This window comes from Prinia subflava, chromosome 9, assembly GCF_021018805.1.
Source record: "Prinia subflava isolate CZ2003 ecotype Zambia chromosome 9, Cam_Psub_1.2, whole genome shotgun sequence".
NCBI classification, from domain to species: Eukaryota; Metazoa; Chordata; class Aves; order Passeriformes; family Cisticolidae; genus Prinia; species Prinia subflava.
The window spans coordinates 34,203,687-34,230,319 of record NC_086255.1 but is presented as its reverse complement, the minus strand read 5'-3'; the positions used below and the strand labels follow the sequence as shown (position 1 = coordinate 34,230,319).

Sequence of the window (26,633 nt, the reverse complement as noted above, 5' to 3'; positions counted from 1 at the left end):
AAACATGCACTTGTTTGAGGGGAGAAGGGTAGATGAATAGGTTCGTTTATTTGGTAATGCCTTTCCTAAACCCTTTTGGTGAGTTGTGTGTTGATAACTGCAGCACAGCACAGAGCTGTGAGGCTCAGTCTCTGTTCTGGCTTCCTCCTGCTGCTGCTGCCAGCACCCCCAGCAGATCTCTGCAGAGGAGCAGCACCCCCATTTCTGCAGCCACGCTCATTTCCACGCTTTGCCGTAGTGCTCCAGAGCCCACATTTCACACATGTAACCTGCAAATCTAACTAACACTAGCACAGCTTTTAGCTGACACAGCAAAGGTCAAATAGAGTTCATTTGATGCTTTTTACTTCGTGTTTTTTCACAAACACGCTTTTAGGAAGGTTGGGGGATTTGGAAGCAAGTTACTTCTTTTCTTTATTGAATTCATTGTATTTTGAAGATGGTTCAGCATTTTTTTTTCACTGCACAGAGCCGATTTGTATGTATTCAGTTTGCCTAGCCATTTTACACAGGGGGCTCATTAGAAGGCAAGATTTCTAAAATATCTGTAGGCCCAATACTTCTTCAGTAAAACACAACCCAAACATGTTGATAAAACTTTGTGCATTTGTGACATGTAAGATATGTAAGAAACTTACTGTTTGAAGACACTTAACATACCTGATGTGTAATGGAAAAAGGTATTTATTCTTCTGAGCCAGTGTGATCTCCCAAATTAACTGCTTTGTCCTCAATGCCTCCCTTAAAATGTCAAATGTGATCTTGGGTATTGCAAGTCTGTCACCTGTTTTGCTAGTACTGTGTTATATCTGTAATAAATGTCTTCTTGTGGGAGAGAGGAGAATGGAGTTTATTTCACTAGAGGTTGTGTTGGGTGCCAAAGGGCCTGGAAGAGCTGGAAAGGGTAACTGGCACAGGGAGCTTTCCAAGCACTGCAGCAGTGTTGGCTAGGAATGGGAGGGAAAATGAGTCCTTAGCCCTTTGAACCATTGTTGCTCTGCAGAAATAGGGGGTTCTTGGTTGCCAGAAAAGCTGAGGCAGTGGTAGCACCAGAGTTAATTCAATTGCAGGGAAAGCAGCTTCTAGTAAGCTGGAGGAAAGGTGCACTTGCAGGAAGCCTCTTGTTGCCACGGGCACAGCAGAGTTCAACGCTGCAGCTCTGCAGCGCCTGCTCTCTTGGGAGCACCTGGGGTTCCATCATGGAGAAGCAGCCCTGGCACCTGCCTGGGACTCGCCTCTGGAGAGCGGCCTGGGCTTCCCTGAGCTCTGGAGTACAGCCGGGCCATCTGCAGGGCCCGCTGCACCTGAGCCCCAGCCAGGCACTGGCACTGCAGGACAGTGAGGCCCCGCAGCGAGAGCAGCCTTCAGCTCGCTGAAGCAGCTCTGAAGGGGCACAGGCGTCGTTCCTGCCAGCCCTGGGCAGAGCTGTGCCCGCTCCGTGAGCCCGGGGCCCTTCACGCCGTGTCCCGCAGCCCCGGCGGGCAGCGCCACGCCAGGGCCGGCAGGGCGGGCCGCGCGTTCCCCCGCTCCCGGAGCGAGACGGGAGTGCCGCTGGGGACTGGCTACCGCCCCCAGAGCACAACGGCAGGAGCCGCCTCATTCTCCAAAAGGAGCAAAAGGCTGCTCTGAGCCTGCCTGAACAGCTCCAGTTCTCGTGGGTACCGCACAGCTCTTCCTGTGCTCCGTGAGAAGGATTTCGCCTCAGGAGCAGGGTTTTACAGAAAGACAAAGATTCAGCATTAGTCACAGTGCTGTCCAAAAACCTTAAAAGCAGGCCAGGTATGCAGTTTGATGCCAAGGCAAATGAAGCCATGTGGAACATCCAGCATTCATTCTGTTCAAGGCAGAAATCTCACCTGCAGTCAGTAACAGCAATCTGAGTAATTATACACTTCTATGCAAATAGCACAGCAGAGAGGGGAGGAAAAGATGGCACTTAAGTAACAAATTGATTTATTGCACGTTATGGAAATGCATGATATTCTTATTTTAAAAGATTGCCTATTTTAAATTATTTAGTTGCCTCCCTTTTGACAAGTTCCTCATCAAATCAGTACAGATTAGCTTTATCCTGCCATCTCCACCCTGCATCAGACCCTGCTGCCTCCACGCCTGCCCCACGTAAAGCCCACCTGGAAGGAAACATGTGAGCAGCACCTGATGGTGCCTCTTGCAGGGTACCCCATCACAGGCAAAGGCTTTCTAAGCAACTTGAACAAGTCAGAATAAAATACTCTGAGTTACAAATTTAAATTAAGTGACATTATTCTCTTAGTTAAGTTGCAGATAACTTAAATTTATTTTTTTCCAAAAGTTATTTACAGATTTACAAGTATTTGTGTGGTATTTTACAAAAAGTTACATCAGGTCGTTTTAAAAACATTCTGCTTTACAAAAGCTACATGAGCAACTACATTGAGGTGTTAAAAATAATAGCTCTGTTAGCTTTTAGGATATCCACTAATTCCCTATCCTCAGAGACAAAGCCAAGCTAAACAAAGTGCAAGGACAACTTAAAGACCAGTTTGCAGCTCCCTTTTGCTGCCAGCAGTGCTGCTCCAGGCCCAGGCTGGAGGAATTCTGGGGCTGGTCACTGTGGAGGGCCCAGGGCTGGAGTGGCTAAAGGGAGGAGGGTGGAGTGCAGGAAGGGCAATTGATCAAAGGATTTTATCTCTATCTGCCTATGGAAAGAACAAGGGCTTTACATTCCAGCAAAAGTTACCATCAGTGACAAGGCTGGTGAGACTCAGAAGGGCTCAAAAGTGCTCTGGAAAAAAATGAAGTTTAGGAACCAACTCTGAAAGTTTGAGAAAGATGGTGACAAAATAAGGAAGAGCCTCCCTGTCCAACACAGAAAGAATGTGATTCCCAGCATTTAATCCCAGTCCTTCTAGGTGGTTTCTAGAGCTATGCAGTGACTACACGAACAAGCTTGAGAGCATGACTTGCATGAAAATAATGCAGAGACTTGTTCAAGGTTACAGACAATGTCAGACAAGAGGTCTGTGCTGAACAGCTCTTTCAGTGGAAACACAGATACATCAAATTAATAGTTCATGTGAAAAAATCATTCTGTGAAACACTCCTTCCTTCAGCAAGTGCCCCTGGCACTGCTTGTTCCCTGGCTGACCAAAGCTCCCCTCACACCTGGGGCTGCACAGCCTGAACACAGCCTGAACAGCTGCCAGTGCTGCATTCCTGGATGTACCAAACCCTGCTGATGGAGAGGAAGGAAACGAACATCGGGATTGGCAAGAACTTCTCAGACCACGGCATTCATTGCCATGCTTTTTTCCAGTACAGTCTAAAACCAGCTAGTGCTTGGGTTTGCTTCACAGCAGCCTATCACAGGCACACTGTAGCAGAATTAGGTTAGACTTGTGGCACATCAGCCTGTCAGAGCATCACCTTTCTCCAGATCATCTTACCAACTAAAATGCTCATCCAATTCACATCAGCACGGGGTCTCCTGTATGAACTGCCCTGCTTCCTACCAAAAAAGCTGCTGAGCCATTTGGCAGACCAACATACACGTGTGGGGCTTTTTTCTTTTTAGATGTGCATTTTCTACATGTGGGTCCCATTGTCTCCATTTGTTTAAACAGGAAGCAGAGAAGTAAAACTCGTCCACAGCACCTTGAAACTGCAACTCCACACTGCTTACCTGAAAGTCTGGAAATACTGCTGTACATTCTTTAGTTGGTGTTGTGGTTTTTACAGGATGAGCTAAAGACCAGAATGGACAAATATCTTATGGCACAGTGGAAGAGCACCTCTGTATAAGCATTGCGTGGCAGGAATCACAGACCCGGACAGGCTTTGGGGAAGAGGGCAGAGGCAGCTCGTTGTCAGAACAGGCATTGCAGAAGATCTCCCCACAGTTCCTACAGTGATGCTACAGCACGAGCAGAAGATTAAAAATTGAATTTTACAATGGAAATACACTTGCTCATTGGATACCAACAAACAACACGCACAGAGCAATCCAAAATGTAATTCCTTTCACTGCTTGGGTCTGAGCAAGGAGTCAGTTTGCAAAAGATAATTCCTCTACAGCCCAAATTATGATGCAATCCTACACAAATGCTGTTTGTCTAGGATTGCACCACAGACAGACACAGATGGTCTTTCTAGACATTTAAATATACACATATATATGTGTATGTGTGTGCTTTGAAGATTTCATTCAAACCCTGGATTAAGAATGCATTCTGCTACAGAAAAACACAGCATGAGCAATGAAATCTGAAACAGTAGGTGCTTCTGTCAGGTAGCTAATCAAGATTTAACATAAAAAGGTAAAGAAAACTTCCTGCACACATTAATAAAGCATGGAAATTAATGCCACGTTTTACTTTAAAGTGGCAATAAACTCGTATTTTCTTACTCTATTATATAAAAAATGACATAGAAACTTCCACACACATCAAATTCTATCAGTGCCAGAGCTGATAAGAGTTTGAGATAATTCCACAAAGCAGTTAAGTAATTTTTAACTAAGTTGCATGGTGGAACTTCACCATGACACTGTTTCTTTTGAAATCAGGGCCAAGCTGCATTGTATGTATGAAAGAACTAGAAAAATACCTCAAAAATCACTCTGCATTCACCTAATCATTGACATTTCATGCCACACCTCAAAGATAATTAATAATTACATCATACTTGTAATAATAATTACATAATACATGTAAACAAGTTGGGAGAAATCTTGTTAAAGTTTTACCTTCCTTTTGGAAAGCGAAAATTCCTTTTCACAGAGCTTGCAATGAGTGGCCTCTTTGTCCTTCAACCAAACCTGGCCCTGGAGAAGAAATTATCATAATTATACGTCTCTGATGAAGTTAAACTTTGGGCTGCAGGGGACAAGACCAATCAAGAGCAGAAGTCACTGCCTGAATGCTCAGTGCTCTGGGACCAGTGCAATGTCACGAAGACACTAAGGCAGCACAGGACTGCTCCAGAACACTGCACAGCCTTGGGGGACAGGACAGAGCACAGTGCAGAGAGAACATGCTCGAGCTGGTAGAGCTGGGCAGTGGCTCAGCTGGAAGAGCAGAAGGGCATCCAAGCCTCAGAGTGAAGCCAATGTCCCTGCTCATCCCATGGGAACAGTCCTCAAGAGGCAGGGAAGCAAAAGAAACCCCAACAGGACAGTGTCAAGAATTGTCCAGTTCTTTCTGTTTAAACCGCTTAACAAACCCAGAAGTCTGCTCAACCATTTCAGACACTTTTACCTGGACTGCAGCAATATGCCAGGTGGCACACCAGATGATCAAACATGCAGACAAAATCTCTGCTCTCAAGTGCTCCCTGCTGTCTCTAAGAAAGTCCCAAACCTGCTGACATTACACATCATATTTTATCAGCTGTGGTGATTCAAGTTTACTTATTTCCTTGGATGATCACATATTTATTGATCTTTGAGAAATGCTATGCAGTTTAAGCTCAGTTGGCTACACTTTCTGTCCCAGATACACTCTGTGAAATACAGAAGGGCCAGAAATGCAAGAAAAGGGCCAAAATACATAGCTGTGCATCGAACAAGGAGAATCAAAAGCAAATGGATTTTTTCCAGAGGGTTACAGGGTGTCTGTGGTTCTCTCCCACTGGAGGAGATCATACAATGAGTCTCTCTGGAGCAGTTGCTGTTAGAGAAAAGTCTTCTCATGCTTAGGAAAGATTTCAAAAATAACAGTTGAAAAAAAGCTTATTTTCTGAAAATGCTACTGACCTGCAATGCCTTGTTCGCTTCTTTTATATCTTCTATTTTCAGCTTTGATCTAAAGAATAAGATAATGCTACTTCAAACTTCTACATGGCAGTTATGTTTTACCAACTTAAAAATCTGGTTTAGGTACTTCAAAAACTTTAAGCCAAGTCCTCTGAACAGAAGTACAAGATCCCATGATGTCATTTTGGAGGAAGCAGCCTCCCCACAGCCACCCAGTGCCAACCCCCTGAGAACTGAGTCACAGGAGACACACACAGAGTTATTCTACAGGGCATCAAAGGCCACACAAACCACAGCAAGAGTACTGAGAAGACAGAGATCACTCAGTGAGGATTCAACAGCCTGTAACAATAAGGGGATGCTGCTGGCCAGGGCACCCCTTCCATGCCCTGCAGACTGTGCTGGTTCTGCCTGGGCTGGAGCCCATCTCCCCCCAGGGCTGGAGCCCATCTCCCCCCAGGGCTGGAGCCCATCTCCCCCCAGGGCTGGAGCCCATCTCCCCCCAGGGCTGGAGCCCATCTCCCCCAGGGCTGGAGCCCATCTCCCCCCAGGGCTGGAGCCCATCTCCCCCAGGGCTGGAGCCCATCTCCCCCCAGGGCTGGAGCCCATCTCCCCCCAGGGCTGGAGCCCGTCTCCCCCCAGGGCTGGAGCCCATCTCCCCCAGGGCTGGAGCCCATCTCCCCCAGGGCTGGAGCCCATCTCCCCCCAGGGCTGGAGCCCATCTCCCCCAGGGCTGGAGCCCATCTCCCCCCAGGGCTGGAGCCCATCTCCCCCCAGGGCTGGAGCCCATCTCCCCCAGGGCTGTGTCGGGGGTTTGTGCTGGACACAGGCTGAGAACAGAGATGCTGCTGCTGCTGCTGAGCAGCGCTCACAGAGCCAAGGCCTCTCCTGCTCCCCACGGGCCTCGCTGGGGGCAGATGGGACTGAGGGGACACAGCCAGGGCAGAGCAGCCCAGGACACTCCAGACCAATGGCATCAATCTCACTGTATCAAGTGGGGGAAAGAAGGAAGGGGGACACTGGGAGTGATGGAGCTTTGCCTTCCCAAGGCACCATCCCACGGGATGGGGCCCTGCTCTCCTGGGAGTGGCTGAACACCTGCACAACCATGGGCAGAATTAATTCCTTCTTTAGATTTGCTTGCATGTGTGGCTTTTCCCTCTTAACCTGACTTTATCTCAACCCTTAATGGTTTTTCCAGCTTTCACGTGCTCCCAGTGGTGGGGAAGTGAGTGAGCAGCTGTGTGGGGTTTGGTGTCTGGCTGGGGCTCAAGAAGAGCAGCACTGCCCTGCTGGAGCCAGAGCTGCTCCCTTCTCCTTGAGGCTCCTCTGGGAATGCCACAACTGGCAAACCAGGCAACAGTCCTCACTGCAGAACAAAGCCTAGTGCCCTTCAAACCAGGATTTTTTGTTCACAGCACTGTCATTACCCAGGAGCTCACAGCCACCCCACCAGCCAAAAATACAAATTAACAGGCCTGACCTAACTAGATACATTGACTTCTGATAACTGGCTAGTTATCAAAATAACAATAATATTGTCATATACTGTCTAATATGCATTACCACTGTCCCACTAGTTTTCTTAATTCAAGGTATATGACAAAAATAATATGTATAAGTCATCATGAATAATGAAATTACTCGCTCAGCTTGGATGCCAGTTCTTGGAGAGCAGCTTCTTGGTCCTCACATATGCTTTTCAGTTGCTTGTTCTTTTCCTGAAGTTTAAGGAACTCCTTAAGACAAAACAAACAAAATAAAATGAAACCAGATTATTCTCAGATGGTGTTTTCTCTCCTGCCTAGAAAGCTGCTCTCATGAAGCTGATCTTGCTGAGAAGGCCAAGTGAATGAGTGATCCCTCACACTGTTACAGTTCCAAACACTCCCTGAACAGCAACAGCTTAGGATTAAACTCTCTTAGATCCCAAGAGATAAAGAAACATTTCTGCTTCTGTAGCCCACTCCAGGGAGAAGACAAATCTGATTGACTGGAGAGCCCAGGAGCACTGGGGAGCCGTGGGCCCAGCCCACAGTGAGAAGACAGAGCCTTCAACACTGCTGAGAAGGGAAAACAAGGATTTCAGTTTTCCTTATCCAAAGTACTGAGTTCTGATCTGAGGACTACGTGGGGAGTAAAAAGCCCATTTCCTTCCTCATTCTGTTTGTGGGAACACATTAATAACCTTATCTATTTGCAGAAATTCTTTCAAATACCATGTCTAAGTCCATAACTAACTTTGCAGTCAGTTTCTAAATTACTAGTCAAAATTTGCTGCCAAATTTACTTTCTTAAGGTTAACTATTTCTTGGGTCTCTGTTCTCAGGTGAGATACAGTTTCCTTTTCCTTTTGAAGATCATCCTCTAGGGTTTGCCGCCACTCTTTTTCTATCTTCAAATCTGTTTCCAGCTGAAGCCTGGAACAGGGAAAACAAAACAAAACAAAAATCACTGTGCACAACAGTATCACTTTTAAAAACAAACCTGAGTTTATTTCTGAGTGCAATAGACTATTATCATAACAAACTATTAACTTACATGTTTTCTAAAACGGAAATAATGTGTCAATATAATGATATCTTAGGTATCAGTGTAATCAACAAACCACTGTCACTGAGAAGATGCTTTCCAAAGTAAGTTTATTTAAAGGACCAGGAATATGATGTAATTTTGAAGAACTGACCTTTGAAATAAATGAGTAAGAGAAGACTAACCACAAAACTCTGAAGTATTTTTAAAACATGCATAAGGCAAGGCCCCTTTACTTTATACAGCTTATTTCTAAAATACACCAAACCAACCAGCCACAGTGTCATTGGTGACGCAGAAAATCATTGCAGGTATCTCTGATACCAAAGTTATTTAATTTTACACCCTTAGATGTGAATGCTCTATTTTAGACTAAGGTTTATGGCATTTTGAACAGAACTGAAGATAAAGGAGGAAGGACTTTAAATTACTATTTTTATTGAGCTTTCTACACAGCTGAGGTTCAGCATAAAGAGGGACATAGATTCCACTGGCTTATCAGAACTTCAGTGAAAGGAATTAGGGCTACTCTGAGAGAAGAACTCATTCTAGCTGGAAGTTTACTGTTGGTTTCATGGAAGAGATGGTGTTTAGAATGTTAGGGAGAATCCAAAGGGTGGAAACACACCTTTCAACCTTCTACATCTAAACTGTGCCAACACAAGAAAAGAGGAAAAAAAATCTGAGAGTATTCATGCAAGGTCTTTTGATGGGAAACCTACATCCACATTAATTTTCCTGTTTTAAAACCAAACCCACTTTTAAAGGAAAGACTTACATTTTGGGACACTACCTCAGCATCTGGCTGGAAAAGAAGTGAACATGACCTGGAGGTTTCAGAACTGCAGAATTCTAAGGCTGGGGTCTGAACTGTTCTTTTGCCCAAATCTGCAGAGGTGACTGTGGTAGTAAAGTGAACATTTGTCATGACAGTTGAACAAGTGGATTGACATTCAGAGTTTTGAGAGAAGCAGGGGAGGGCTAATAACTGGATTGGAAATCACAAACTTTTAAGCCCCAATCTTTGTGCCAAAGGTTTACTTAAATAACTGATGTTTTATCTTCCCAAAGGGAAAACACCTGTCCTTACAGGGAGCTTCTAACATTACATACTGATTTAAATTAGTACTGAAAGATGTAACAGGAGAAAGACTAGAGGATTGGCTTTTACATTAGCTTTTAACTTTTATGACTCCACTAGATTTTTAGTTTTTATTTCCTGTGCAGTGGTAGTTAAACCACTTCTACCTCATCCTTAAGCTGGATCAATCAAACCATTGTTGTGCCATTTCTGTTTAAGTCTATGCTACTCCATGGTTGTGGGCTTTGTTAAAAGTGTGTTTCACCACTACTTCACTGTGTATTTTCCCCCACTTAGGATAATTTCCTCCTGAATTAAGCTGGCACTTTTAGCCAAGAAATAATGCTGGTTTTCTCCTTCCTTTCAAGCTGTATGTCATTTTAGAGGCACCCAAAGCCAGCTTGGCTTTCTTGGAATGACATATTTTCTTCTGCCTTGCCAGCACCTGACACAAAGTTCTTTAATATTTACATTCTGTTCAAAACCACTTCACAACAAGTGCCTGTATTAGGCCAGAGGACATATTTTGTTTACTGCCATGCATTTTTCCAAACAGGAAAGAAATACTCACAGCTGTTTCTCCTTCTGGGAGAATTCATTCTGCAGGCTTTCAGATTTATTCACATATTCCTGTTTAAGTTTCTCATCCTCAGCCTCAGCGTCCATTTGAGCCTTCTCTGCTTGCTGCAATCTGGTGTAATTCAAATCAACTTTGGGTAAAACTGAAGCTAGAACTAGGGTGTAGAGGGTGAAGAAGACAAATAAAAGAAAAATGGGGAAATAGAAACATTTCTAAATAAAAACAAAGTTTGGGGGAAACTCACAAACTCAAACGAGAAATCCATACAATGCCTAGAGAACTTAGCTCCTGGACTTACATACAGTAAGAGAATAATCACTGTAAGTAATAATTGTTTTATTTTATGCTCATGAATAACAGGTGCCAAAGCATGATACATATTTTAGAATTGAAGCATTTAACTTGATGCTTTTCTCTTTCCTTTAGCATATGTTCCTGTGTTATTTCTGAAGCTTTTCTTTCCCCCAAGTAAATTCTGTCAAAGTGCTTGGCTTGCACTGATCATCCATTAAGACAGGGCAGAGCATGTGTTGTGCAAAAGCAGCTCAAAACAACTGAGGCAGAAGGTTGCATACAGAGCACTGCAATCAGACAGCAAAAAACTTGACTAGCCTAATACAACAAAATACAACCTGACAGCTCCCACTACATTTACAGAACTACCTCAACTACCTCATAATTAATTTAAATAGTCTGTATTAAAAATAATGCATTCTTACACTGGTTAAAATAGCTCCATACTATAGACAAATCAAAAAAATTAATCAAGAAATGAGGGATTGTTATTTGATTTAATCTTTCTGAATTCCAGGTTTGTTCAGCTGACACTCCCCTTGGAATGCATTAATTCACTGTGGTTCCTCTCTGGTGGATGCATTGTAACAAAAGTAAATGTACTAAAAGGGGACTTGTGCTATATCATGGTTACACCTGTCTGGAGAACACAGGAGCCTGTAAAGCCCCAGTGAATTCCCCACCTGATGCACCCTGTTCTGCAAAACTGTCTCAAGGGCCTCTCAGGTGAGGGGAGGCAGAAATCAGGGAGAAGGTTGATTTCTCACTTCCCAGCAGCTCCCTGAACACAGAGCGACTCCCAGCTCCCAGTGTCAGCTAAAAGGAAGCTGTGTCAGCAATATGCCTGCATTTGTGCTTCTGCTGATGACGTTGCACCAGAGGGAGTTTCCAAAAGCTGCTGCTAAACAAGTGAACAAGGCTGGAATTAAACTGCCTTAGCAAGGGTGCACTACCTCAGTCAGCTATCCCAGGGCCTTGAAGAATGCTCCCAGTCACATTTGCAAGGGTAGTGCACAGAGGGCCAAGAATACTGGGAAAAAGCAGGGAAGGAGAAGGACAAGGCAGAGAAGGAGAGTATTGGGAAAAAGCAGGTCCCTCCCCTGTGCAGAAGCTGGCTGAAGCTACACAAGACATCAACACCAAAAGCACGCTAAACCCTTCCCCAAATCACAAAATCAACTGCAGAGTTGTTTCCACAAGCAAGGCAGAAAGGGAACTTGCTACCCAAAAGCTGCAGCATCATCCCCAGCTCATCACCAGGGCTGCTGCACGGCTGAAATTCAGGCAGATGCTGAGCTGGCTGCAGTTTGCAGCTGGATTTGGTATTCAGAGGATACTGCAGCAGATATTTGTTTGCATAGATGACTGTGAGGTGGATAAGGCTCCCATTTCTGCCATGGTCCTCATGTAGTTCTATTCAGTGTTTCTGGTTTGGGTTTTCTTTGAAGATGAAAGATATTTATTTTTATTTTTCAGTAGCCAGCTCATGTTAAAGGTTCTTTCTGCCTCCGAACCAAGGAATAAGCTAGTGCACAACCACGCAGTAGAAACTCTTTCTATATTACTGCATCCTGTCCCCACTTTTTCAAACACATCTTCTTCTGCTGCAAAACTCTAAGATCATTTTCCCAGTCAACTTCCACTACAAACTTCTGAGCAAACATCAGGGAGTGTATTAAGGGCAGTCAGCAGCCTCAACTCTTCTTTCTGCAGTGCAGGCAAGCAGCAGAAACAGGAGCAGTAAAGGCTGCCTAATGATGGCTGGGGGAGGGAGAAGGGTTTGGGCACAACACGCACACAGGTGTTGATCTCAGAGCAGCCACAGCCAGGGAAGATCCTCAGCTGGCAAACGGGTTAGGCAGGTTCAGGACCTGGCCCTAATGGTAAATCCCACCCCACCTGCCAGGGCAGCTGTGCTAGGCAGGAGTCACAGCCCCAGAACTTGCTGGAGCACCCTGTGTGTGCCTGGAGTCCCTCAGGAATGGGGCTCCAGACACATTTCCACTCCCTGAGAGCGCTTTGCCCCAGGTGACAGCAGGGAGGTGGAAGTGCTTTAGCTGCTGGGTGCCCAAAGGCTGTCCTTGCTTCACTGCTCACATGGAACACGGACGGTGACACCGCCCTCCTTTCCTTCCCAGAGCTCCGCTCCCTCCTCCAACTCCTGCCACTGTGGTCAGGGAAACAGTGCTACTTACACCCACAACACCCCACAGAGAGCGTGCTTTTGGGACAAATACAGCCTGAAAGTCAAAGGGATAAGCAGGGGAGAAGGGAAGTATTAGCCCGGAAGGCCACTGCTTAAATCTCTTAGTACCAAAGAACTGGAAAATCACTAATTGAAACAAGTGTCATAAAAATGTACAGTCAAAGTAAAGATATCTAACCTCTTAAAATAAAATTTGACCAAGAAGTGATTAAATAGCATTAGAAAACTAGCTTACATTTGCTTAATAATAGTGCAGTAATTTACTTTTTTTTTTTTTAGGAGGGGTAAAGTGAGATCGGAGATGATGTTCTTTCAGAAAACAAAAGAGAACACAGCTACGATCAGTTACAGTGCAGGATTTCTAATACCACTTTCAAGTTTGAATTGGAAAATTCTGAAGTCCTATTTTCCTATTTTATCAGCAATTATTTCAACACAAGAGATCTGGAGGAGCTTTCAGAATGATATATCCTTGACAAGTTTGTACTGGTGCTGAGCCTCATTGCTGGCACATTTGACGAATGACATTGCAATAGTCCTAGTTTGAGTTAACAGATCTTTGTCACTTCATGAATGCAGTGGACAAAAATCAAAGACAGATGAAGGCAGCAAAACAGTAAAAACAAAAATTGGGATAAAAGGATAAAAAGAAAAAGAAAAAAGAGGAAAAAGGATGTCAATAAAAGAATATTCATGTCACTAATTTTTTAATACATAAGCATGTTTTTCATAATCAGATTTAAATGAAAAAAAAGACATGTCAAACACCAACATGACAGGGCTTATGGATATGTTATATTTTACAATTAGAAAGATCAATGTTGCATATAAGGCCACTAAATTAAAACATGTGAATCACATCTTAATATTATGTAGTACATGCAGTCTAACCATAATGTAAATTTATATTCTGGAATTTTAGTCTTTCACTTTTCAACCTTTCAGTGTGAAAACTCTTAAAGTCATAGAAATAATGGCACTTCCAAAGCAATGGACAACAATTATAACAGCTTCAGCAAACAACCAGTGATCCTTGAAGGCATTAATGTTTATATTAAGCATATGCTTAAGTATAAGTCAGATTAATGCTTCAGTTTCTATTGCATTTCATTCAGGTGGGGAAAAAAAAGGAGGCTATAAGGAATCAGAATTTTGCAACAACTGAAAGAACAACTTTTGATGTCAGCATAAAAACCTAGGACCAGAAGAAAGATGGTAGAGGAAGAAAACTGAAAGATTAAGTTTGTATTTAAAGTGAGTGTGTCAAACAGAAAAAAAATAGTCCAACAGCAAAGCACTAATTGGAAATTTCAGGAAGGTTTGGTTTAAATGTTCTGGTTGAAAATTACATTTCAATGGCAACTGTAGGAATGCAGTAAGGTGTAAGGGGGTAGAGTTGTGAATGAAGAGAAACAAAGATGGGGCTGTACCTTTGTTCTAGTTGTTTCATGGTTGCATTAATTTGATTGGTCTTATCCTCTAATCGACTAATTATTTCATTCTTTTCTTTCATAGCATCTTCAGAAACCTGTGTTACAAAAGAGGTTAAACCTGAAATTGGTATAATTACACCATTACCTTGTGGGGGCTTTCTCTTCAGTATCTAAAGGGGCAAATGGTAAAAATGGCTTCAAGTTTTGATTCTCTTTCAGGATTGCCTTCTAAAAACCCTTGAAGACAGTATGTAAAATCTTATGCCTAGAAAATTTGTAGTTCTATACTTTGTGTAGATGCTATTTAATAGGTATAAATGTTGCCCTTTGATTTCCTTCTTTAGTTAATCACTTTAGAATCAACTTAAATTCACTGACCAAGTAGCCCATTAGAACCTTACCAGTGAAGAGCAAAGAGCTTAGTCCAGAAAAATCACCAAGGTTTTCCTACAAATCAACCCCCTCCAGATCCTAACACTGGAGAACATTCTCTCTCATTATCTTTCTCTCCAGCTCTATTTATATTTCCCATCCTCTGGTCTGGTTTCCTCACATTTGCAGATGGGAAAGTAGAATCCTTTGTCCATCACTTCAATTATCTTTCCGAAGCATCTTAATTTTTTACCCTCATTCTGCCACAGATTTGACTGGTTTCTTGTGCTGGTTTTCATAATTGATTCCCTAAATCAAATTCATATTTTGAATAAATAATTCATTGGTATTTGGTCATTTGTTGACTGCATTTGGAGTCTCTGAGATCCATATTCTTCCAAAAAAGGCATTTCATTGTTAAGAGATTTTCTTAATTTGTTAACAGATTTAAAAATAAACCCGAAACTGTAATTAGCTTTTCCCATTTATCATATTCTTGTCTTCCTTTCCCTATTTTGGAAGGTCAGGACTTCTCTTCAACTCCTCACTATGTGTCTGCATTCTTCTGGGTTTTTTATCCAACACAGGCCAAAAAATGTCCTTGGTACAATACACTATTACTCTCCTGTGAACACAGGATATTATTAGGCCATGATCTTATCCTCATGCTCTTTTCTTCCCTAAACCCAGTAAGTGTCTGCCTTAAGAACTTCTTTGTATGAAGCCATGATTACATAGGTAATGTTCCAAAATGTCAAGCTGACCTAAGAAGCACAAGGGAACTGAAACTCCAGGGAACAGCAGCACTCAGCTGACCAGCATGGTAATAATGCATTTCTCTCTCAGTGATCCTTCCAGCAGTTTAACAGCAGACTGCCCCTTTACCTGCAGCTTTTGGTACATTTCCACGTTAATTGCTTTCACTTCATCAAGCTGCTGCCGCAGGCCGATCAGGGTGTCCTGCTTCTCATGGATATCCTTCTCCAGCAGCTTCATGGCAAGCTCTATCTCATGTTTCATGCTGACTTGAACCACCAGCTCATTCTCCATATCCTATAAAACACAAGCACAATGCAACACAAAGGTTTTAAATAATCATGGAATCATTTTTTCTGTTTTGAAGCTCTGACAGAGCTGCAGCACCACCTATTTTGCCACTTCAGAAATTCTACCCCATCTTTACCTTTGCAAATTATCCATAAATGTTACACTCATCTACTAATTGATCAATGGGGGTTTTTAATTTTGGGAGACGGTAACTCACATTATAAGAAATTACCCTGCCAATGTTGTACAGAGTTGCCCAAGTATTAATTACAAAAATAGAACTGAAGTATTTGTATTTTCACAGAAAAGACTTAACACAGATAGAGGGCATACAATATTGCTAAAAGCTTACCTAAAAATTTATCTAAGAAAAATGTGGTTGTTTTTTTACTGTTCTTCAGCAATATTACTACAGAAATATTGATTCTCTGTAAAAAATCCCTTTCTATTTGTCAAATTTTTATTATTTTATTTTATTTTATTTTATTATAGGCAGTTGTAGGAGAAGGGAATACAGGTGACCTTGCCCCTGATAAGTAACAGCTGGTTAATTACCCAATAGAGCCTCGCCCCTAATGAATCACAGCTACATCCAATAAAGATCAGTGTGATAAAAGGGAGTGGATTAGCTGGTGAGGGATCGTGATAAATGATCATGAACAGAAGGATGAAGAAGAAGGATCCTGGGGAGGGAGAATCCCTGCTGTGAGGTCAGTCTGGGGCTGCAGTCATAGCCTAGGCTGGGTAAAAGCTGCAGTCACAGCTGCACACTGATCCCTGCAGTCACAGCTGCACACTGATCCCTGCAGTCACAGCCTGCACACCGATCCCTGCAGTCACAGCCTGCACACCGATCCCTGCAGTCACAGTCTAGCTGGGTGAAAGCCTGCAGTCAGAATCTGCACACCAATCCCTGCAGTCACAGCCTGCACACCAATCCCTGCAGTCACAGTCTAGCTGGGTGAAAGCCTGCAGTCACAGGCTGCACACCGATCCCTGCAGTCACAGCTGCACACCGATCCCTGCAGTCACAGTCTAGCTGGGTAAAGGCCTGCAGTCAGAACCTGCACACCAATCCCTGCAGTCACAGGCTGCACACCAATCCCTGCAGTCACAGGCTGCACACTGATCCCTGCAGTCACAGCCTGCACACCAATCCCTGCAGTCACAGCCTGCACACTGATCCCTGCAGTCACAGGCTGCACACCAATCCCTGCAGTCACAGGCTGCACACTGATCCCTGCAGTCACAGCCTGCACACCGATCCCTGCAGTCACAGCCTGCACACCAATCCCTGCAGTCACAGGCTGCACACCGATCCCTGCAGTCACAGTCTGCACACCGATCCCTGCAGTCACAGTCTGCACACCGATCCCTGCAGTCACAGCCTGCACACCAATCCCTGCAGTCACAGTCTGCACACCGATCCCTGCAGTCACAGCCTGCACACCGATCCCTGCAGTCACAGGCTGCACACCGATCCCTGCAGTCACAGTCTGCACACCGATCCCTGCAGTCACAGTCTGCACACCGATCCCTGCAGTCACAGTCTGCACACCGATCCCTGCAGTCACAGCCTGCACACCGATCCCTGCAGTCACAGGCTGCACACCGATCCCTGCAGTCACAGGCTGCACACCGATCCCTGCAGTCAGAGGCTGCACACCGATCCCTGCAGTCACAGCCTGCACACCGATCCCTGCAGTCAGAGGCTGCACACCGATCCCTGCAGTCACAGCTGCACACTGATCCCTGCAGTCACAGCCTGCACACCGATCCCTGCAGTCACAGCTGCACACTGATCCCTGCAGTCACAGCCTAGCTGGGTGAAAGCTGCAGTCACAGGCTGCACACTGATCCCTGCAGTCAGAGGGTGCAAGGGAAACCTACAGCAGAAGCTTGGTACAGCCAGGGTCAGTGAGCAGTTGGATTCAGGATGGCTGAACTGTAAAGAGGAATAAACCAGAACCCTTTCCATGCTGGGATAAACAAGAAATCTGTGTCTCAGCTCATTTCTGCCCTCCAACAAGAGCGCTGCTGCAACAGGCAGTTAGAGAAAAGGTTGCTGGAGTGAGTGAAACGCAGCATCTGAACTGAAGCAGAAGCATTCCTGCCCTGAGAGCTGGCAGAGATGCAGTGCAGGGAACGCTCACCTGCCGCAGCTGGGCCTCCTCCCGGAGCTGCCTGCGAGCTTCGTTGTACATCTCATCCAAGCCCTGCCTCGAGTGCTTGTACGTCTGCAGCTCTGCTTCCACATCCACTTTAGTCGCCTACAAAGACACAGAGGTTCTGTCTTTACTCATCATGAGTTCTGCAGTTTAATGGCGTAAATTTAACTTTGGGGGGGAATATGAAGGAAAACCTACAAACATCCTTCAAGCACAGGACAAACATGGAAAGAGCTGTTTCTGCTCTGTGGCCATTGGTTTGATAATGACAAGTGAGGAAAAGCAGCAAAATGAACATCAATACTGCAGTACTGTCCTCCTTTGGTGTCACTTGAATACACTACACATGCATATGGTTGTAAAACAATCTAGTGTCCTAGAATTTTAACTTACTTCTGCCATTTAGAAAGCTCCACAGATTTAATAAGTCCTTTGCCTCATAAAAAGTGTTTCAGATTTGGACAAGTTAAGGTTACTTGAAGTTGAGATGTACAAACTTTTGAACAAAAATTAACCACGTTATATTACAGTATTAAAAGTGGTAAAACTAACATACCTCTAGATGATGCTGTGTTTTCATTAAAATCAGAGTATTTTCACTCCTTAATTGATGGTTTTCTTCCTGAAGTTTAATTATATTGTTTTTTGCTATTGCTAACTGAAAAGAAACAAGTTCAAAAAAAGAAAAGCGTTGTGACCACTTTTGTGAGTAGAAATAAAGAAAAAATATGTTCTGATTAATGCAAGACCAAGACATTCTCTGCTTTACTCTCCCTGTCTGCCAAACAGAGGATTAGCTGATTTTGAAGAAAGCACGAAGCTCCTGGTTTTAATAATGAGTCACTTTCATTACACAGCAGCAACATGTTCAGGATACTTCACTGTTTCACGACTGGTTAAGAACTTGCTTTCTTTTCATTGCTCCATTATGACTTTAAAATTACATCATGACTTAAAGACCCTCAATTCTCTTTCCTCATCCCCAACTTCTTCTTGCCACTTGGCTTCAAGTTTTCATTCTCTTTTTTGGGCATCTTCATATATCATATGAAACAGCTTACATAAGAAAGCCTTCCCCATATAAAAAACAAACATCTTTACAAAAGATGACACTTCCTAAGTGGACCCTACAGCATATAGCTTAATGTCAGAACTATAACCCAAAGGATCAAAATAGGTGGGCAGTTGGGCTGAAGGCTTATACAGGAACCAGAATACTCTGAGAATTAACACTCAAAAAATGTTCTCACTCTGTCTGGATACATTACTCCCAGAGTGAGCTAGCTGTCCCTTCAGCAGCTGAATTTAGAGTTTTCAATTTTCCACTTCATTAACTAAAAAAGGTGCTCTCTCTTATAAAGCTAAAAATATTGGAAACTAGTCAAGTATCAAAGATAATCAGAAATATAGGCTGTAAACACAAACCCAGAAGCAGACAAGTCTAAAAGCTGTATATAAGCATCCAGTAAACAAGCAAGAAACAATTCTTTGGCTGAAGCTGAGAACTGGAACAGAAATTGCTTGGTGAACTACTTTCTGTCTCTTTGTAGCAACTGGTGTCATCCATTCCAGACTAGTCATCTGCACAAATCAGACTGACAGCTGGCATTAAGAAAGGATTCTCTTCTCATTTTGTCCAAAGTTGGACATTGCAGTGTTCTGCAGAATTAATGTACTGATGCTAGAGGCTACCTGGCAAGCTGACTTCAAATCCCTGTAGTTGCAGCCCCTCTTCTTCAGGCCAAAATAAAGATATCTGAATATATTATACAGAACTTCTATGGCTTAAAATAATGTAAGTATATTTCGAAAAACAGTCTTTCAGAGAAAATAATATGCTGCACATTACTAAAATAAAAAAGTACCTCTTCAATCAGTTTAGTGTTTGATTTCTCCAGTGAGTCAACTCTTGCATGTAGACTGCTAACTGTGCTACTGAAAGGGAAAAAGAAACTGGTATTCAAGATTACATCAAAACTCATTCAACCAAGCTCAAAAGCTTTAATGCCAGGTACAGTGATTAATGGTTAAGAGCGTGAGGTCTGCTCCCATTATTGGAGGTTTTCCTAAATATAAGAAAATGACTCTCCTTTGTTGAACATCGATATACTTCTTTCTAATTCCCAATGTCACCCATGTCATTTAAACTCCTGATTGGCTGTAACTTCTCATGCACTTGATCCTCACAACTATATTGCATCCAAAAGATAAATGAGTTCCCCCCTATAGAACAAAACCATTCTCCAGATTCTCTTCCTCCAAAATACATTTCTTTTATAAAATCATTTGTTTCTCTGCATTTTTTGAGATTTGTCCTTAGGCTAGCTCTTTCTTGATGCTTCTTGACTTCATTTAGGAGTCTCACCAGAGTTTTATTGCCCTTTATTACTTTGTTGCTTTTTATAGTATCAACTACATCCAGGCATTTTCCATAACCTGATTGCCTATTTCTGCAGGAAGCACCTTTTTTCTAGGCTGCACTTCACACACAAGGAAACAGAAAACTTATTCTGTAACACCATTTCCTTTTTCACATCTCTCTCTGTGGTGTCCTTAGAAGTTGCCGGTTCATTAGGAACAGCAGGGCAGAGAGATTAATGCATTTTAGGATGTCTAAACACAAACAGCTGAACTGAAATAAAACAGGAGAGTTGCTGAATCACTGATCTGGCAGGAAATTCTATGCATAAACCAGTGTACAAGAACACACAGGGGCTCACCTGACATCACACAAACACCACTGCTCTTAATTGTGATAGCTCCTTTCTCCTCCTTTACTTTCATTGTGCTCATACTTGATGTGCTCAGTTTTTCTGTGCTGTTGAAGGGTTCTGCTCAGTGACACCATTTCAGAGCAGAGTATCCTTACTCCAACAGGAGCCTTATAGTAACCAATGATCCAGATTACCCAATTTAAAAAGAGGATCTAGATCTAAATTCAAAAAGGATCTAGATCAGCTGTGCTACAGAATCTACAGAAGTTCTTCCTGACTTTGTTGTTTGGTTTTGGTTTGTTGGGGTTTTTTGGCTTTTTTAGCCCCTCAGATGGTTTAATTTGGTACAATATTCCTCAGAGAATTTAAATCACTGTTCCTTGGTTTGCACAGTAACAAGCACAGTGGTGGACTAGGTTTGTTCCATCCAGCAAAGTCAGAGGAAAATGCTGCTTTCCTGAAAGTTGTTTCAAGGGGAACCACAACCTACCACATGTAAGGAGCTTCTACCAAGCAATGAGCTTATTCAGTTTCAGTCCTAGGCATTAAAGCCACAAACTAAAATATTCTGAAAGGCAAAGAAATAAAAACATATGGATTCACCAGAACACTCAAAACCACTTTTACCAAACTGTTAAATAGAACACAATTAGAATCTGGAACAAGCTTTTCATCTCTGTGAAGTTATGAACCATAACTTTGGACCTCCATCACTTTGGCCTGCTGGTTTTGTGTTTCTTTGAAGAATAAAGGTTTTGACTGTCCAAAAGCATGAAAACAGACATTTCCTGAGTCTCTCCAGAAGAGTGTCTTTTCCTACATCACTAAATATTCAGTCTAAACATGGAGAATTTGCAGCTCTCTCTCTGAAATTCTCTCACTAACTGTGGTACAAAAGGCATTTACCTGCAAGCCTGGCCTGACACCCACACTCCAAAGTAATACTTACTTCAGTTGCCTGTTTAGTTCTTCAACATAATTCTTTTGGTCCAATATTGCAGCAATCTGTACATTTCTAAAGCAAGCACAAAATAAAATTGACTTTATCAAAATTATGTACTTAACTATGGACTGAAAATATACATATTTACCATATGCAAATGTCCATCTCAATTGTGTTTTTAAAAAGAAATGAAGCAACTTCATCTCACAGTCGTGAAGGCAACAACACATTGTGTGTTGTTATACCAGTGAGACACAAAACCCCTCAATGCTTTAACTGCAACTAGTTTCTCTACATGAAACATAACATACACAGGCTGAGAAGGATAAGGATGTTTATTTACTCTGCCATAACTCTGTTTCTTTGAAACTCTGACTAAATCCCAAGCTGAGGGCTGAAAGGTCTGCAGGTTCCTTTTCACTGCCTCCTGGCAAGCCTCCACTACTTGGAGGCAGTAGTTGATACTGCTGAGGTTTGATTCAGACTGCAAATATTCTTCCAGCTAACTAATAACACAGAACAACACACTGGGGCATTTTTCTCAGGATCAGAAAATTTCATCTTTGTGGAACCTGACTTATTTCTAAAATATCAGGCCTCAGCCAAGAAATCATTTATTAACATGCAAAATAGGAGGTATTTTGTGAGGACATACCTTTCTTTACCCCCAATGTCATCATCACTCTTCAAATACACAGAGAAATCAATCACCCCAACCTAGGGGAAAGCAAAGGTACACTTTCATATCATACAAATAAGTGCTGTTGATATTTAACAGCCCTGTATTTATGTAATTGATACAACCTCAGTTACAGCATTTTTAAGATTCATCCAGTTTAGCCAGAGGCTCGAAAAACTCAACTATAACACCTTAAACAAGATTTTGCTAAGTTTAATATTTATTTGGTTTATACAGTGCTCTTCTGTCAGGATCCTGTTTGTTCTTTCCATGTTTTTTCTAAAAGTCTCCTCTCCAACAACTTTTTAAAAACATTTTTTTCTTATTAAAGCAAAGTACCATCTCTAATAAATAAGGTAACATGTTCTATCTATAAAAGTTACTTTATTTCAGTTCACTAGGGCTGCATAAACACATTTCACCCCTGAGTAGCACTTTTTTAACCAACTACCAAACTATTCTCCTGAGTGTGGCTTCCATCAAGGTTCAGAAGTTTGCCTTTGTGCTCAATAAAACCTGCTGCTTCTGGCTTCTCTGAGAAAGTGCCTTCTTTATACTGCTCTTCACAAACAGAATTATTGTGGACATTTTAAAAATGCCAAATTTGAACACACTACAATGTGTTCAAATCTCATCTATACAGATGAGAATCTCATCTATACAGCCACTACTACCTTCTCAAATTGAGTTTTCTCTCTCATGCAGCAAGGCCACCCAGTGATAGCAGAGGTGTAGCTAGCAACACATTTTGTGGTCTCTAATACACACATTTGATTCTCAACACTAAGAGCAAGCTGATAAGTTTTCTGAAATACAGGCCTGTCAGGGTTATATCTTCTTTTACACAAGATCAGTGCCTGAAACTATCACTAGTAACTAGAACAAACAATGGAGGACAAATTAACCATGTGATTCAAAAGCACACACAGCCAATTAGCTGTAACTTCTCTTTCTCAGAGGAACTGTTTTTTTCATCAAATATATGAATATAGTAATAACCACCTAAGCTACTCTAATTTTCCCACAAAGAAGCTGAAAAAAACCAGTCAGGTCTGAACACAATCTACATTTATTTATAAATACCTGTGCATCTGCCTTTAAACGGAATCTGTTAATAATTTCTTGGAAAAGATCAGGGTTAAAAGTCAAAGCCCATTCAAAGCAGGAGGAATTCCAGGTCTTGCTTTGCAGAGTCAAAGTAGTCACCCTTTCATGAGCTCATAAGAGAGTGTTTGTTTCAGGTCCCTGTATCATTCCTGTGATGTTCCAGGACCACAATAAATGAACCAAGCAGGGTAAACTGATCATGGAACTCTATTTGTCCCACAGAGGGAAAGGATGGGTCACACAAGTCAGATGGAGAGAACTCTGTCTTGCAACTCCCATGTGAGGACAAAGCTCAAAACTGCACCCTTGCACTCTGACCATTATCTCCATTTAAAGGTCTGACCCCACCGAGGTTAAGACAGCAGCCCCACAGATCCAGCAGCTGGATCTTCACACCCTGAACAGTCTCCAGTAGGATTTCTAACAAGTCACCACTCCAAAGTAAGGAAATTCACAAACAAAAGAATAGAAAACTCTCATGGATTGCATGTACATTCCTTTACCTGGATGGACTTACTTGTGAATCCAGGTCTTCTCCCTTCACACACAGGTTGGCATCAATCACATTCAGCCCAACTAACAGCCCAACAATAACTGCTCCTTCTTCCTCCATCATCAGGGCATGATACTCATAAAACTCACTGTGTTGAAGGAGAAAATTGCATCTTACTGGTATATTTATTATATATACATCCAGTAAATTAATCATAAGTGACATACACATCTAAATTTTCTCTTATTGTAGCCTTACTACAGCATCCTTAAAGATGAACTGGGCCTGCCCACACTCTCACCTCATAAATATTTAAAATTTCAAAGTGCATGGTTTGTCTCAGAGGCTATTAAAAACAAGGATGCTGCCTTAGGCTCCAGATGGCTGGGACTTGTGGGGAGGGTGACAAGCTTTACTTTGACTGTAAAAGAAAACAAACAAACAAAAAAAACCGAACTGAAAAGGCTCTTCCCTACACCTGCTATTAGCCAGTTTTGAAGAGGATATTGCAACAAAAGGATGTTTGGCCACACTCAGTCAGACAACTCTTAAGTTGTTAAGAAGCACTGCAAGCAATGCAAAAGAAGAATGGCAAAAGAATTGTCTGTTGTTAAAAAATGCCTGGAATTTACTGAATACATGCTCAAAACTCAAGGACCCAAGAAAGAGATGAAATAGATAAAGGAGAAAAGAGTAAAGGGCTGAAATGCTAAAAAGGTTCTTAAAATATAAATACTACACTAAACAGAATATCAGCACTTGTGCTTTTAAAAAAAATTTTAGATTCTATGCAACAAACTGTCTTTTCACTGGAAAAGTCCATAGCTGCTGAACACCAATGACATCCTGACATACCAGTGTTATCTAGTCAGTCTTAAAAATACATAGAGCTGATAAAACTGAAATTAAGAGGTATCTTTCTCCATTTGTGCTTTAATTACTCCATCAGACAGGAGAAGTTACACTAGAAGAGAGCAATGCCAGTGTTAGAACTGTGAAAGCAAAGTCCAAAGCAAGAGCTCTCCTTTCAATGGCAGCTCGGTGGAAACCTCACCCATGGTAGGGATGAAGTCACCTCCTCTCCAGTGCTTATTCCGAACAGTGGGGGAATGCAGGATGATTTTATAGGAGACTAAACCTCTAAATTAAACTGCAAACAAAATCTAAGGAATTGTTTACCTGAGGAGGTCTCTCTGAATGATTAAGCAGCGAAGATAATCGGCCATTTTCTTCTGCATCAGCGCTAACCGCAGCCAGGCCCGGGCACGGCCCAGCGGTGTCCTGAAACAAAGGGCATGAAGACAAAGTCACCAGTTAATAACATATTGATTAAATCATGGTCTTTGACACCTTATCAGTCTACTGGTGGAGCACTGGTGTTTCTGAAGGGGTATTTTAAACTTTAAGTTGAGCATCACCATCTGGAAGGCCGTAATGTTTAGGCCTTGACTCCAAGCTTTGGGATAACAGGAAGATTTTCAACTGCTCAGCTGAGCTTGGGAGCAGACCCTGGAAAAACAGGAGTAACGAATGCACAAGAGCCTGATAATCTTGATAAAGTCTTGTTTTCTGCTGAGTAAAATGTTTGCAACAGTTGAGACACCTTTCTCCAGCTTGTTTATTAAGAGTTGAGGGGAATTGCAAGAAAATGAACCAAGTGCCCATGACAAGCCACCATGGCAGCTCCCTTCACAATTCTACTCTCTAGTTCCACTCAACACTTACTCAATCCTACCTTTAATTGTGTACAATTCAGTGACATCTTAAGAAGACAATGCAAAAAGAGAAGAAGACATATTTAACTGGCAAACACTAATATCCAGCAAATTACACCTGGACATTTAGAACTTCCTTTTCTAGTGCCTGCACACTTACAAGTGGTAAGCACATAAATGAAAAACTCCTCACAAGTTGTGTTAGGATAGGGCAACAGTGACACACTCGGCAAAGGTTATTACTTCCTCTGGCCTGCCACAAGAGTAAATAACAATTTACATGCCTATGTGCTTTAGATAAGGTCTAAAGCTGCAAATTAGAACCCTTATGCTGCCATACACCAATCAGTGTAACCATGCCCTTTTGGAATTTCACGTATGGCCAGTTTTAAAGCTAAATACAAAAGCAGAGTGCAGTGGAATGGGAGGAGAATAAACTCACATCTGAGTAGGACTCTGCAGTCAAGAATCTCAAAAGCTGCCTAATCCTTTCCTCTGTGGTATGCCACCCTTTGGTTTGACACAGCCTTTGCTGACTGCACTCGTTAATGTTTGCTGCAGTTCTAGACTGCAGAGAGGCTGATACACATCCTGCTCCTGTTTGTATTGTTGTTATCCACCTTTGTGTGCTCCCCCAACATCATGTGCTGGCTGTTCAAAGGCTTGGTTAATGCCAAATGAAATCATGAGACACCTGCAGAGTCTCAATCAGGTCCTTTATTTTCCTGCTGCATTTTACCAATATTACTTACTTAAGGCCAGGCAAATCTCTGACACTTGCTGCTATTTCCTCAGCTTCTGGATATAATTTCTCCACAAGTTCCAGAGGGCCCCAGATGGTTTTATTGTAACTTAGAAAGGATTTTCTTACTATGAAAAGAAAAATCAAGTAACTGAATTAATTCAAATTACTGCAGTAGCTTCCTTCATAATATCTGGTGTGTGAAAGGGTAAATTGCTGAGTCCAGAGTTCAAGATAACTCTTAACTGAGACACTGGTCAGCTCACCAGTACCCAAAGCCAACTCCCAAATTACTTTGCTCTGAATATAAAATTGATATGATAGAAAAAATAATATAAAAAGGATGTCTAGTTAAAATATGCACTAGATACATACATGCATTTGGTAAACCCTGGACCACTTACAACACATGCTGCACAAAAGGACAAGTTGGTAAATGTGGAAATATATGTGGTGAAGTATTAATAATTACATTATTCATTACATATTTTTCTCAATTCTTTATACAACATTACACATTTTTTTAATCTACTTCCAGAAAGACAGGAAGAAAAATGGCATGTTTGGGATGAGAAATATGCAGCCAGGCTAATTTGCACACCTTTCAGGCCATGCTTCAGGCAGTGCTCCATGACAACAAAGAACTGCTGCAAAGGAGGGTAGTCAGAATCCAGAGTGCGCCCAAAGCTCAAGGCAGATTCAATGAGTCCTTTGATACTCAGCTTAGCCATGTTCAATAAATTTGCTCTTTCTACAGCTGTAGGGTCCTTTACAGCTAAGACAACAGAGAAAA

The 26,633-nt window shown here is 42.3% G+C and overlaps 1 protein-coding gene across 5 annotated transcripts in view; it reads right to left on the bottom strand.

The window, feature by feature from the left end:
• Positions 1-466: 466 nt before the first annotated feature.
• RUFY2 (RUN and FYVE domain containing 2) overlaps positions 467-26,633 on the bottom strand; it is a 28,621-nt gene continuing 2,454 nt past the window's right edge. For 2 of the 5 annotated variants that reach the window (XM_063406392.1, XM_063406394.1), the window contains exons 2-18: positions 26,442-26,615; positions 25,851-25,968; positions 24,563-24,664; positions 23,408-23,531; positions 21,760-21,821; positions 21,111-21,176; positions 19,313-19,382; positions 18,004-18,105; positions 17,433-17,549; positions 15,118-15,285; positions 13,858-13,955; positions 9,919-10,038; positions 8,025-8,154; positions 7,379-7,473; positions 5,735-5,783; positions 4,727-4,804; positions 467-3,895 (exon numbers count right to left, since the gene is read on the bottom strand). In XM_063406392.1, the coding sequence (XP_063262462.1) occupies positions 3,752-3,895; positions 4,727-4,804; positions 5,735-5,783; positions 7,379-7,473; positions 8,025-8,154; positions 9,919-10,038; positions 13,858-13,955; positions 15,118-15,285; positions 17,433-17,549; positions 18,004-18,105; positions 19,313-19,382; positions 21,111-21,176; positions 21,760-21,821; positions 23,408-23,531; positions 24,563-24,664; positions 25,851-25,968; positions 26,442-26,615 (1,817 nt within the window). In that variant the 3' untranslated portion in view covers positions 467-3,751. Of the gene's footprint in view, positions 3,896-4,726; positions 4,805-5,734; positions 5,784-7,378; positions 7,474-8,023; positions 8,155-9,044; positions 9,167-9,918; positions 10,039-10,095; positions 12,993-13,857; positions 13,956-15,117; positions 15,286-17,432; positions 17,550-18,003; positions 18,106-19,312; positions 19,383-21,110; positions 21,177-21,759; positions 21,822-23,407; positions 23,532-24,562; positions 24,665-25,850; positions 25,969-26,441; positions 26,616-26,633 lie in introns of those variants that run through there. The other 3 variants (XM_063406393.1, XR_010081362.1, XM_063406395.1) reach the window with 3 other exon arrangements.